Below are 13,967 nucleotides of genomic sequence, written 5' to 3' on the forward strand. Positions count from 1 at the left end.
AGATTCTAGCTTATACCACGAAGATTCTGGTTAAGGAATCCAAGAGATATCCACTCAATCTAAGGTAGAACGGAGGTGGTTTTTAGGCACACGTTCATAGGTGAGAATGATGATGAGTGTCATGGATCATCACATTCATCAAGTTGAGGAACAAGTGATATCTTGGAATAAAAGCAAGCGTGATTGAATGAAAAACAGTAGTAATTGCATTAATCCATCAAGACACAGCAGAGCTCCTCACCCCAACCATGGGGTTTAGAGACTCATGCCGTAGAAGATACAGTATGAAACATGTAAAGTGTCATGAGGTGAAGATACAATAGCAAAAAGTCCTATTTATAGTGAACTAGTGACCTAGGATTTACAAGAATGAGTAAATGACGTAAAAATCCACTTCTGGGGTCCACTTGGTGTGTGTTTGGGCTGAGCATTGAAGCTTTCATGTGTAGAGACTTTTCCTGGAGTTAAACGCCAGCTTTTGTGCCAGTTTGGGCGTTTAACTCCAACTTTTGTGCCAGTTCCGGCGTTAAACGCCGAGAATTCTGAAGCTAATTTGGAACGCCCGTTTGGGCCATCAATTCTTGGGCAAAGTATGGACTATTATATATTGCTGGAAAGCCCAGGATGTCTACTTTTCAACGCAATTAAGAGCGCGCCAATTGGACTTTTGTAGCTCCAGAAAATCCACTTCGAATGCAGAGAGGTCAGAATCCAACAGTATCTGCAGTCCTTTTTCAGCCTCTGAATCAGATTTTTGCTCAGGTCCCTCAATTTCAGCCATAAAATACCTGAAATGACAGAAAAACACACAAACTCATATTAAAGTTCAGAAATGTAATTTTTAATTAAAAGCTAATAAAAACATAATAAAAACTAACTAAAACATACTAAAAATATACTAAAAACAATGCCAAAAAGCGTATAAATTATCCACTCATCACTAACCCAACATATCCTGGTAGTTAACCATTGGACAGTCCCTCTGTGCGCACATCTCCAAGCTCAAAAATAATATTCATGGAGTCAAACTTTCTGTGTGGTATTCATTCTCGTTTGGCTCTTGGAATCACATCCAGCAGTGGTTGGAACAGCTCGCAAAATCCAACCACTTCACCTACTTCATTGCCCCCAACCGTTTCTCGTACCTCTATGGAAACAGAATGGTTTCATGTTCTTTCATCGATTGGTTATTCCTCTCCGTTCGTATCTCTTTTTCCAATTGCGGTCTCAATGAGTTTACAAGATTGAATGGCCAATTCTCCTCCGGACCCTCGATTCGATTGTTTTCCAAGAATATATATATATAGTCCATGGGGAATCCGGGGAGTTAAAATGCCCAATCACATCTTGTGACAGAGGATCAATAAATAATCTCAATATATGAGTCACATTTTAATATTTTTCTTTTTTTAAAATAACACTTCAAATCAAAGCTCCAATTTCTATAGAAATTTTGACAGTATCTCATTTAAAACTCAAACTTCTACCACCATTCAAGGTCCCAAACACCTTTCATTCCTTCAAATCATTTATGGTATCAAATTATTTTAAAATTAAACCAATTCCAATATTAAATCTTTTCTCAAAACCAACCAACTTTAATAGAAAATTATTTACAAAAACCGAACCACACATCATATACCATATACATAATCCATCAATAATTCGTTCAGCCCATTCCTATCTTAAGGTTTTCTAGCATAAGTTTTCACGTGACATTAAATATTAACTACGAGAAACCAAAACTATACCTTGGCCAATTCCTTCCTAAGCTCAGAACACCTCAAAAACCTCTCCTTTCACAAGCTCCAAGCTTTCAAACGTCAATTTCTCAAGTCTAATTATCCAGATTTCGTTCCAAATCGTCCAGTTGAACTCCAAATCAACCAGAACATAATCTATTTCACACAATATCACTATAATCATCATAGGATTCACTAACTCAATAATTCACAAGGGTTCAACAGTTTCTTACCTTACCCACCGATTCAATAGGACAAAACCCAGTGATTATCCGCCGCTAGAGTTCACCTAAACCATAAAAAATTATTCAATTCCTCAATACCCAAACTCTAAAATCACAAAATTGAGGAGAAGGAAAACTGGATGAGAAATGCAAAGTTTTCACCACTTTGTTCGAATAAAATTGAAGAGAATTCTGAGAAAAATACGTAGCCGCTGACGGCTCGTCAATCGAAACTCCAGATTGAAAGTTATGGACAATTAAATTTTTTGGAGGTGAAGTTAGGGTTTTAACTGATTTTCTCTCTTCTTCAGCGCAGTTCACGGATGAAATAAAGAAGAAAGCTTCATATGAATATGTTATATGTTGGACTTTGGGTCGATTTGGCCCGGTTCAATCGGTTTGTTCTGTTGGTCCGATTTTAGGCCAAAATTTTTAAAATTAGTGTCAAAATTCATATTTTTAATATTTCTACTCTTCTAAATTATAAAAATTAATTTTTCTAATTTCTTTAAATAATAATTAATTTATTAGCTAGTTATTTATTAATTTCATGATATTTTTACACTTTACTTTTTTTTTCAAATTTTAAATTTTTACAACCCTCTCCATCACTAGCATCTTTTTTTATTATCACTGCCTCTCCTTCTCCTTTCCACTGTCATCACACACCGTCACTACCATTACTACCATCATCCTCACTCTCTCTCAATTGGTAATACTAACACTCAAGAATCCTCTTCTCCACCGCCACCTCCCCTGATTTCAAAGTATTTGAGGACAAAGTAATTGTACAGGGACTCATAGAGATCCAAGGGCTCGCTCTTCTTCATTGCGTCCATGTTGACCCTGAAGACATTTGAGTTGGGTGCTGACCAGGCCGCTGTAGTGCGAGATGGAGGCAGAGATTGGCTCAACAGAGGAAGGCGCGATCTTGATGTTGCTTGCTCCATGGCCACCTTTGTGCAGCGAGTCTGCTTCATCGAAAAGAAGTTGGTTTTGTACCCACTAAATGGCATGGAGATACTCCAACAGCAATCCCTTTTTCAATTGATCGATGACACTAAGTAGAGTTTGGAGTCACCATTAGAGAAAGTCCGTGGCCGCCAGGTTATGTGTGTTGATGGAGGTAATGGCAGTGCAGGTTGCGGTGGTGGTGATGAAGGATTTTGAAAATTTTGGGATAAAAAAAGAGAGATGGAAATTGGGGATAAAGGTTAGCCACCAGTAAAGTGCTTTTATGACCTTCGTGAGTTGCTTGTGGAGGAGGATAGTAGACATGGCTCGAGTCTCCTATTGAGGAAAGGAGGTGTGCGAACTTTAAGGAGAAGGTGTTGAGATCATCTACTTGCAGAGGTTGAAGAGCGCCTCGACGTGGGAGCGCTGCTCGTTGGAGGAAGACATCAGGTGCGAAATTAGGGTGATACGTACTTTAAATCTTCGTGATATAAATAGTTCAAGTTTTATTTAAAAAAGTATTAGTTTATATTTTTAGAATGTTTAATTTAATTTGATGTATTTTGATTTTGTTTATTTAGTTACTAAATTGGGTTTGTGTTTGTGGACATAGGTTTTTTTTAACCTAATTAGAGGTTATAAATACCTCCTAAACTATTGTAGTTATCATACGGAGATATTAGAGGAGTGCCAAAGCACTTTTTAGTTTCGTGATGAAACCATAATGTAGACAAATGAGGTTGAGTAAGTTCCTCCTTTATTGTTCGGGAAATTGGATGGAAAGTTGAGGTCTTGAGGAGTTCCTTTAATTCGATTCCCAAACTATTGTGTGGACAAGTTAGGTTGAGAAGTCTCTTTCTCATTGCGTCAAGAAATTGGGTAGAAAGTAGAGTGATTCTCTTTGTATTCAATTTCAATCTATCGCTTTTTTTCTATTTCAATTTTAATGTATCATTTCATTCAGTTTAAATTCTTATCTTCTTGTTTATCTTTTATTTTGTATCATTTGGTATCAGATTTTTAGATATTAGATTAATTTTTATTAATCTATATTTGTTCTTCTTATGTCCTAAATAAAAAGAGTTATAGTGTCTCTCGCCCCTTCTTTATGCTCTTGTCGTCCTTATTTTCCTTGTTTGTATTTTGTTATTATTTATTTTGTCGTTCTTGTTGATTTCATTATTTAAAACAAAAAAACATACGGTGCAAAAAAATATCTTTATTATATTTGTTCTTTTTTATATATTATTTTTCTAACTATAAAATTCGAGGACGAATCTTTTTTGAAGAGAAGGAGAATGATGCGTGCTTCAAATGTTCGTGATTTGAAGAATTCAAGTATTATTTAAGAAAATTAGTTTATAATTTTAACATAATAAGAGGTTATAAATACCTTATAAACTATTGTCGTCATACGAAGATATTAGAAGAGTGTTAAAGTATTCTTTGGTTTCATGATGAAATCATGACCTGAACAAATAAGGTTGGGTGAGTTCATCTTTTATTATATTGAAAAATTGGGTAAAAAATTGAACAGTCCATTCGATTCAATCCCCAAACTACAGTGTGGACAAATTAAGTTGAAGAGTCTCTCTTTCATTACATCAAGAAATTGGATAAAAAATTGAATAATTTTTTTTATTTAATTTTAATCTATATTTTATTTTTTATTTTAAATCAAATATGTATTTTTATTCAGTTTTATTTCTTTTTTTTACTCTTTATTTATTTGTCATCGAGTCTCGAATAGGAACTGTGGCTGACAGAGGCGAAAAAAAGAGAAGGAGGGTTATGAAGTTTGGAAAAAAGAAAAGGGAGGGTTATTAAGTTTGGAATTAAAAAAAAAAAACAAAAGGAATAATTTAAAAAATTTATTAAAAAGTTAACAAAAATTAAGATTTGGGTATTGTTATTATACAAAATTTATTTTTATAAATATAGTAATATTTTTGTTTAATAGATATTTTTGTTAGTATTTACAAAATTTACCGGTATAAATGATAGTGTATTTTTAAAGGTGTTTTTCATCATAGCGAATATCTGAAGTCGGTCACAAATTGTATCTACTAGTGTCTCTCTTTCATTGTGTCTTGGCATATGATTCGATAGTTCTAAAATGTTTTAGACCGTTAAATAGTATAGTAACAAAACATATTTTTTTAAGTTTTTTTATAATTGTTAAATAGTCCTTATTCAATTCTAACTACAACTTAATCATTTATATATTATTTAATTATTAAATCTATCATTTATTTTATAAATTAGTATTTTATTATTCATCTATTATATTTATTCAATTAGAAACAAAAACAATAACGAAATAAATCTTTCATTAATTGTGACCTTCATAAATATTTTGGTTATGTGAATCAATGAATTTTTTTGTCTTTGATTCGTTACATCCGTAAACGTCATAAAAATTGTTTCTTGATAATTCAATTGATTGAAATTATTACACAACAGATTGAATTGCACTATAGAATATACATTTTTTCTTATTGAATCGATTGGTAGTGTTATCCAATCGATTGAATTTCGTAAAGCAATAAGGATATTTTCTTATTCAATCGATTGGCATGGTAACACAATCGATTGAATTGTGCTGTAGAATAAGTTTTCTCAAAATTCAATCGATTAGTTTTCTAACACAATTGATTGAATTTTGTAAGTGATTAAGGATATTTTCGTATTCAATCAATTGATGTTATAACAAAATCGATTAAATTGAGGAGTGCAATGTATATTAAGCTGTTATAACTTTTTCGCCACTTTTTTATAAGTTATTATTTTATTCTTCATTTATCTTATCTTTAAAATTCTATCTTCAATTTTTTAAGTTTTAATTTTGATTCAGATATCATAATCTTATCTTTTTCAATACTAATATTAATAATTGGTGAATAATCTATCCTCAATTTGTTTTTTAATTACTCAATTCTACAATTGCAATTGTTTATCAATCATTTGTTCATAATTTTGTTTATTATTTATTCATCTCCTTACTATCTAATTTTTCTTCATCCTTTATCCATCTCCACAATATCCAATTTTCTAGAGAATTCTATTCCAAGAGTTAATCAATGTAAAACACATTACTCTAAAAAATGGTAAGAAATTAAAAAAATTCTACGTAAGAATTAAAATAATCTAACATAAAGTTTTCTGACTTTTTTAGGGTCTATTTGGGAAGTTTCAAAAGTAATTTTTTTGAACTTTTAACTTATGAAAAGTAGTAGTATTAATGTCTGATGTAATTTTCAAAACCAAATTGCAGCTTTCTAAAAAGCTATTTAAGAAGTTATAGAAAGGTTAAAAAAATGACTTCTCTCATAATACTACTACTTTTTTTTATCACATTTCTATAAAATAAGTACTTTTAGAATTAAAAATTCAAACACAAAATAATTTATTTATAAACTACTTTTAATATAACAATTTATTATTTAAGTTATTTTTTCAAAAAAAATTTTAATTAAACTATTTACTTAAATTGGAGTTTAGTCTACTTTTGACTAACCATTAACTAGTCTAGACTAACACATTCAATTGACCAACAACTCATCATGGTCGCTCAATATCGATAAAATCTCTACTGGAATGACCTTTTAAATTAGATAAAAATTTATTGTTTTCATATAAAGTTGATAATCAAAGATAATTAAATAATAATTTAATCAAATTTATTAAATTATTTAATAATTTTAAACTATTAACTCTACCTACAAATAATTGAATATAAATTTCATCTAATAAAAATTATTAATTAATAATTTAGTTAAATATAACAAATTATTTAACCGTTTTTAACTAAGATAACATTTGAGTTGATAAGTGCACCTGGTTTTCATAGATTTAAAAAGTAAAAACAGTTAAACCTGCAAACCAAACCAAGCACGGTTCGACCAAACTTGCACAGTTACACTGCGAATTGTCGGAGAAACATGGGTTCGCGTTTTCTCATTTCCTATTTGCTAACCTTCCGTTCATCATAGTACACTATATGACGAAAATTCCCCGCCTTAATTTGCAATTACTAAAAAATTTCAACCTTTGTCAAAGAAATCTCAGTGACCCCAAATTGCAATGGATTCCTCCAAATTCTAGGGTTTCTTTTTTAAAATTTTAAACAAGATAAATCTATTAGATTAGAATCGATTAAATTACCCGTCCTCCTCTGTTCAAGCGCGATTTTGCACTGGGTTTGGCCAACAGAATCAATGGGTCGCTCTCGCGGGAATTTTCACCACGCTGATGAGGACCCAAGCCAAAGGTTCGATTTTAATTTTTAATTTTGAAATTTTTTCGTTACTATTGCACTTCCGTTATCTGCAGTTAGTGCTCAAAGGTTTTGCTTATATATGGTTGTAAATGTAATTCAAGTACACCGATTGAATAATTGAATTTGTTCCCCTGAATGTTCATCCGAAGTTTCAGTGAAAAGCTGCTGTCATTTCAACTATAAAGCTGAATTCTTTTGATCCTTGTTTTTAGCATATTTCCTCTTGTTGTTTCTATTGGGTGTGTAGGTCAAGGAGAAAAAAGAATGCTGCCAGTGGAGAAAATTTAGAGCCTGGAGCTGCTGGTAAGATTTTTCACTATCTTGTACTCTTTCAGTAAATGTCAATTGCACAACACTAAGAAACTGAATTTAGATGGAGTTGTATAAGAAAGTTATAGAATCATTGCAGTTCACTCCTCAGCTTGTGGAAAGTCTCTGAACTAGAAAATAACGAACCTTTTTAGTTTTGGAGTGAAAAAAGGAAGGAAGATTGCTATAGCAGTGATAGATTGACAGTTACTTAGAGCTCTAGTTGTGCATTTATTGATTGTTTATTCATGGCTGGTCATATGTTAAGATAATTTCACTGGCATGTATGTAATACCAACAGGGCAGGGAGCAAGTGAAGGGAAGAGAGCTTTGTATCACTGTAATTATTGTAATAAAGATATTACAGGGAAAATCCGCATCAAGTGTGCTATGTGCCCTGATTTTGACCTATGTATAGAATGTTTTTCTGTTGGAGCTGAGGTGACACCGCATAAAAGCAGTCACCCTTACAGGGTTATGGTCAGTGACAGTTTTTATTCGAAGTTGTTCTTTCAAAATACCTAATTAGTTATAGAATTTTTGTTAGAGAAGCTGGGTGTTTCCTTTCCTGTTAGCTTATCTATCTAAAGAGTCAAGACAATTACAGGGTTAAGTTAAACAGAATTTTATTCATAAACTGTTCTGTCATCGTATTGGAATATCCATCACATATTTGAAAGATTTTAAGTAATTGAAACTGTACTACCATACTGTTAATTAAACCACTTTTCATTCCTCGAAGATGATTTATTTTAATACGATTCACTTTTGACAGGATAATTTATCTTTCCCTCTTATTTGTGCTGACTGGAATGCAGATGATGAAATTCTGCTTCTAGAGGTATTGTCTCCAAACTTATTTATTAGGCGTAGTGATGTCTAGTGCTTAAAAAATATAAAGCTTAGTAAATTCCATTTTGTCCAACAATACATCTCTTATTTATATATGATCTTTGCTGCAATAATTTGTTGATTCTAGGGCATTGAAATGTATGGCTTGGGAAACTGGGCAGAAGTTGCTGAGCATGTTGGGACAAAGAACAAAGAATCATGCATAGAACACTATAGGAATATATATTTGAACTCCCCGTTCTTTCCTCTTCCGGTATGATAGGGCATCAAATGAAGCTGCAAGCAGTGCTTCTTTATATTATATCTATTTATATTAATTATTATTTCTATAATGGTATTTTAAATCCTGCCCTTTTTTATTTACTAGGACATGTCTCATGTTGTTGGGAAAAACAAAAAAGAACTTCTTGCCATGGCAAAAGGACAGGGTGAGGACAAGAAAGGTTTGTGACAGTCATAATATTCTGTTACAGTCACAGATTAGGCATGCCTCACTGGTAACTTATTTTGGATGACATGAGTTAACCTTTAACATAACATCTTATTGTATCTGCAATTTATTTGTACTTGTGCCTGAAGACATCAGTGCTGCAGCTTGCTGTAAGGGTAATGTTTTTGTTATCGATAATTTCTTATAATCACGTTATTGTCTGTGTAATTGGCACAGGAATTTCCATGGCAGATGGTCTTAAGGAAGAATCTACGTTTTCTCCTTCTAGAGTCAAGTAAGGCTATTATTTTCTATATGCACTTTTTTCTTGCCATCTTCTGTACCAAACTTTTTAACGTATATTCATTGATTCAGAGTTGAAGATTCCCATAAAGCTGGTTCCTCTGGCCCCAATCAGAAGGCCTCAAATTCAGCCCGTGGAAAAGACGGCCTTGGTGTAGTTAAATTGGAAGGTGAGAAACATTTGGAATAATACTTGTAATGCTTATTTCTACAACAAAAAATTACTATTCGTATAAGCTAAAACAGGAGGAAGGATACCACACATATAACTGTTTTTGCATAATTTGGAAGCCATTGGAACAGATTACCATTTGAGGAAGTGTGGTGATTTTTCTGTTGCTAGAATATCTAGGGCTAAAATTTTGTGTATGCCAAACTAGGATTTTAGGTGACCGGCTTCTTGCATGAAACTCATCACTAGTCACTGCTTTGTCTTTTCCTCACTGGGATTAGCTTGCATATCCACATGCATATTCTCTGAGGAAAATCACACCATTATTTATGTTCTGTCTAAATTCTTGTTCCTTTGTCACTGGCAGATTCTCAAGTAGACAGGAATTTTGGTGGAAAGAAACCGAATTCCTCAGGAAATGAAGGTCCTTCATTGGTAGAATCCAGTGGTTATAATTCAAAAAGACAGGAATTTGATCCGGAATATGATAATGATGCTGAACAACTACTTGCTGAAATGGAATTTAAGGATGCTGACACTGACGATGAGAGAGAGATAAAACTACGTGTCTTACGTATCTATGCAAAAAGGTGAACTGCCATCTTATTATATTAGTTTCCCCCTCCTGAATCATAAACACTGCAACATTAAGAGCGCAATGTTAGCATGGTATTGCATTATGTACTGCCATCCTTAAATTGAAATGTGTTGCAGGCTTGATGAAAGAAAGCGTAGAAAGGATTTCATTCTTGAAAGAAATTTGTTATACCCAAATTCATTCGAGAAGGATTTAACCCCTGAGGAGAAGGTGATATGTAGGAGATATGACATATTCATGCGCTTTCATAAAAAGGAAGAGCATGAGGAATTGCTTCGAACAGTTATTTCTGAACATAGAACTCTTAAAAGACTTCAAGATCTCAAGGTTTGAGATACGGTTGACATTAGATTAATATGTGCATTCATTCTTTCTTTCTTTCTTTCTTTCTTTCCCTGAGGGTGAGTCTTGGTGCACCAGCAAGTTTGTTGCCCTGTGATCCCCAGCCTCTCCATTTGTAGGGTTAGGCTGGGTACATCTACCCTCCCTAAACTCCACCAAGTGAGAGCCTTATACACTGAGCTGCCGATTTTTATTCTCTCTTGAAATTTGAAATTGTTTTGGCATCTTGTATTTGAATTGTTATCACTTGAAGGGATTAGGAAAATTTCATGCAAAGCACTCTGGTTAGTCCATGTTTTGAGTGTTCTTGCATTCATCTAAATGGAAGCCTCTTGGTTTGCCAAACCTAGTACTAGTACTAGTACATTTATGATTATAACCAATGCTTCTTTATGCCATTGCTGATAATGTAATCTGCATATTTCATGCACAAATAAAACAATTATATGTGGCACTGCAGGAAGCACGGGCTGCTGGTTGCCGTAATGCAGCTGAAGCTGAAAGGTATCTGTTAAATAAGAGAAGAAGGGAAGCTGATGAAAGTACACGAAGGGTAAAAGAAAGTGCTCAGGGTGGCCCAAGCAATCAGGGGGTTCCAAATGCATTAATGTCTCCAGACTCCGCTAGCAAGGATATGAGTGGCAGGCCTGCAGGACCTGCTACTTCAAGCTCTGTCAATGAAATGGATGTGACAGGATACTATGGGGCTGATTTACTTTCTGAACCTGTAAGCATGCATTCTCTTTGGTATTGGTTGATACTTTTATAAATGATTTGCTGCCTGATATCGATATGAATTTCGTTGTTTAAATTTCTTGTGTTCTTTGTGATCATGTTATGTTGTGTCTTCTTAAGAATCTTTTTTTTTTCTTTTAACAACAAGCATATGTGCTGTGGGCTGCATTTCATGGATGAACTCCATGTATAAACTTATGAATGGAGCTCTTCTATGAAATTTTACCCCAGATTTATATTCTCAAACCAAACACACCGAGAGCAGAAGCGGATGCTGGTGGAAATTTTGATTATGAATTTCTGATACTTAATTACTTACATTCTTTCCCTCTAGGTTATGAGGGAGATTTATGAACTTACTATTGATTGATTTAATGAGATCAATCTAAAATATTATCCTATGAACAAATGATAAGAATAAACAAATTTATACACTTTTTTTGGAGAAAAAGACAAATAGGTTCCTAACTTACTAATTCGAAGATGCATAAGTCACTGACTAATTGAAAATACAAAAACATCCCTGATTTTCTAAAATACGAGACATTTAAGTCCATCCGTCCAAAATATATAAGGACAAATCGGTCCCCTAGAGGGACTTAGATGTCTCGTGTTTTAGAAAGTAAGGGACGTTTTTGTATTCTTAATTAGTTGAGGACTTATTTGTCTTTGAGATAAAAAGTCAGAGACCTATTCATTGTTTATTCCTTGAAGAGGTTAAAATTCTTTTGTATTTGTATGGTAATTACTTTATTTTTATCTTTCAAATTAACAAATTGTTTCTTCATTTCTCTTCCTGAAAGTGTTGCTTACTCGCATCTGTTACTTCCTGCACAGGAGAAACGCTTGTGCTGTGAACTAAGGTTGCCACCAGCCTTATATCTGAAGATGCAAGAGCAGCTATCTCTACAAATACTTGGTGGCACCATCTCTGCAAAATCTGATGCTCATCAATTGTTCAAGATGGATGCTATCAAAATTGATAGGGTCTATGATATGCTCATAAAAAAGGGTATTGCTTCACCTTGAGACACTAGTCTAGCCTCCCCATTAATTTAAAATAAATTGAGGTTGTTGTATAATTAATTTTATTCTGTATCCATACATAAATACTTGTAGGAATTTTGAGGTGTTGTATCAAGCTCTAGTATGAACATAGGAATATGAAAGATTGACCTATACACACTTCAAAGGGTCCATGGGACACTGCATGTGATCCTATCTTATTGCATACGCACTAGAATTTAGAGGTGGGAGTTCAGTTTTTGGGAAATTAAAACTTTAGACTCATGTCAAACCAATGTTTGTAGTCTAGACCATCTCACAGTTCCGAACAAAACACTAGTTTGCTAACGTGAGACTTTGAAATTTTGTTCGATCAAAGTTGTCTACTTTTAAATTTTCAATGCAGTCGGTCATTGTATATGTCATACGGTATTTAATAATACTTTTAAATTTTTAATGATATCTTGAACATTTATTGTTCTTTATATTTTTCCGCAATCAATATTTTTGAAGTCATCATGAGTAGCAATTGATTCATAGATTTATTTAAAATAATTTTTATATCCACCTTAGTCCTTAGACTTTAAAAGAATTAACTTTTTTTTTATTTTCTTTTCTTTTATTTCCTTTTCACCTATTTTTTTTCCATTCATTTTCCATTTTAAACATCCAAACAAAGTGTAAAAATGCATATAACTTGCTGCGTAAAGTCGTAAACTAATATTGTGTATATCTTTTAAAAGATTAAATAGTTCATAGTCAAATAATTATGGGTAAATTGTCAAAAATATTTTCAACAGTTTTTGTCATTAACAATAAAAAAAATAAGTGACAAACGATCTTATTATTTAACAAAGGATTTATGGATTTAATCCGTATTTTTATGAAAACATTTTCGTAGGAAAATTCAGTCTCTAAAGTCTTTTCTCATTTTAAAAAAAAATAGACATTCACAAAAAACAGATTTATTTGTCAATAAAATGATTAAATTTTAAGGATGAAAAAAATAAGTTACATTTTTAAAATCTAGTCTCTAAAGTAAAAAGTTTCTAAAATTTATATTTAATTATTTTTATCATATTTTTAAATATTTTAAAGATGTTTTTATTGTTTTAATCTTTAAATATTTTTGAAGGGTCTACTCAATAATTAATTTTTAAGAATTTATAGCAGTTTGGTATTTTTGGAGTAAAGTACCAATTTGGTCCCGTTCTTTTTCTAGAATGACAACACGACTCTTGACAAAAAAAAAGATCTACTTCGCCTCATGTCTTTGATTTTCGTGAGACAACGCGATTTGACCTAAAAAAAATAGGTCCATGATAAATAAGTTCCTGAACAATTTGATGTCAAAACAACGTCATTTTATTTAAATGAATAGGGACAAATAAATCATTGACCAATTTAGATTTAGAGACAAATTGATCCTTATACACTCCATGTTGGCACTTAACATCTAACTCGATATATTAACATAACACATTAACGACTTCTGTTAATAAATAATGGTGATACTGATAGAAGAACCACGTTGTTTCACGAAGATCGGAGACACGGCCAAAGTAAACCTCTTTTGTCTCACGAAGATCAGAGACATGGCCAAAGTAAACCTCTTTCTTAGTCAAAGGTCGCATTGTCATTTTAGAAAAATGACAGAATGAAGTTGATACTTTACTCTAGATAGTTGTTATACTCACGAGTAAGAATATGAAGAACCAATTGTGAAGTTCACAAACTATAGGGGAAGATGAGGAACACATTTAAAACACAAAGAAGAAAATACATAGTCTAGCTATTTTCTCCAATATCAATCCCTTGAGATTTGTAAAAGACAAATCTAGAGATTTCAGCCACATCAATAACCGGACAAGAACTTGTAAACTTTTCAAGATAAAACACTATAAGATTGAGTGATGTTCAAAATCTAATTAAAATTACATAGATTACTCAAGGGCTAACTTTATAGGTATGCAGGTTCAAATGATATGTGCTATCTATTAATTAACCATATGGCCAAAAGCA

The 13,967-nt window shown here is 32.6% G+C and overlaps 1 protein-coding gene across 1 annotated transcript; it reads left to right on the forward strand.

The window, feature by feature from the left end:
- The first annotated feature begins 6,815 nt into the window (after positions 1-6,815).
- LOC107482912 (transcriptional adapter ADA2b) lies at positions 6,816-12,405 on the forward strand. The gene is made up of 12 exons (XM_016103498.3): positions 6,816-7,190; positions 7,447-7,502; positions 7,810-7,988; positions 8,284-8,349; positions 8,488-8,613; positions 8,728-8,803; positions 9,028-9,085; positions 9,166-9,263; positions 9,633-9,855; positions 9,980-10,190; positions 10,666-10,932; positions 11,778-12,405. Exons 1-12 carry the CDS (start codon positions 7,138-7,140, stop codon positions 11,967-11,969), a joined length of 1,605 nt encoding a protein of 534 aa, XP_015958984.1. The 5' UTR covers positions 6,816-7,137; the 3' UTR covers positions 11,970-12,405.
- The last annotated feature ends 1,562 nt before the right edge of the window (positions 12,406-13,967 follow it).

This window comes from Arachis duranensis, chromosome 4 (assembly GCF_000817695.3).
Source record: "Arachis duranensis cultivar V14167 chromosome 4, aradu.V14167.gnm2.J7QH, whole genome shotgun sequence".
Taxonomy (NCBI): Eukaryota; Viridiplantae; Streptophyta; class Magnoliopsida; order Fabales; family Fabaceae; genus Arachis; species Arachis duranensis.

Coding starts and splice junctions, on each gene's coding strand:
- LOC107482912 (XM_016103498.3), top strand. CDS start 7,138: ATGGGTCGCTCTCGCGGGAATTTTCACCACGCTGATGAGGACCCAAGC. Junction 8,804..9,027: donor ACAGGGTGAGGACAAGAAAG/GTTTGTGACAGT, acceptor TAATTGGCACAG/GAATTTCCATGGCAGATGGT. Junction 9,086..9,165: donor TTTTCTCCTTCTAGAGTCAA/GTAAGGCTATTA, acceptor TCATTGATTCAG/AGTTGAAGATTCCCATAAAG.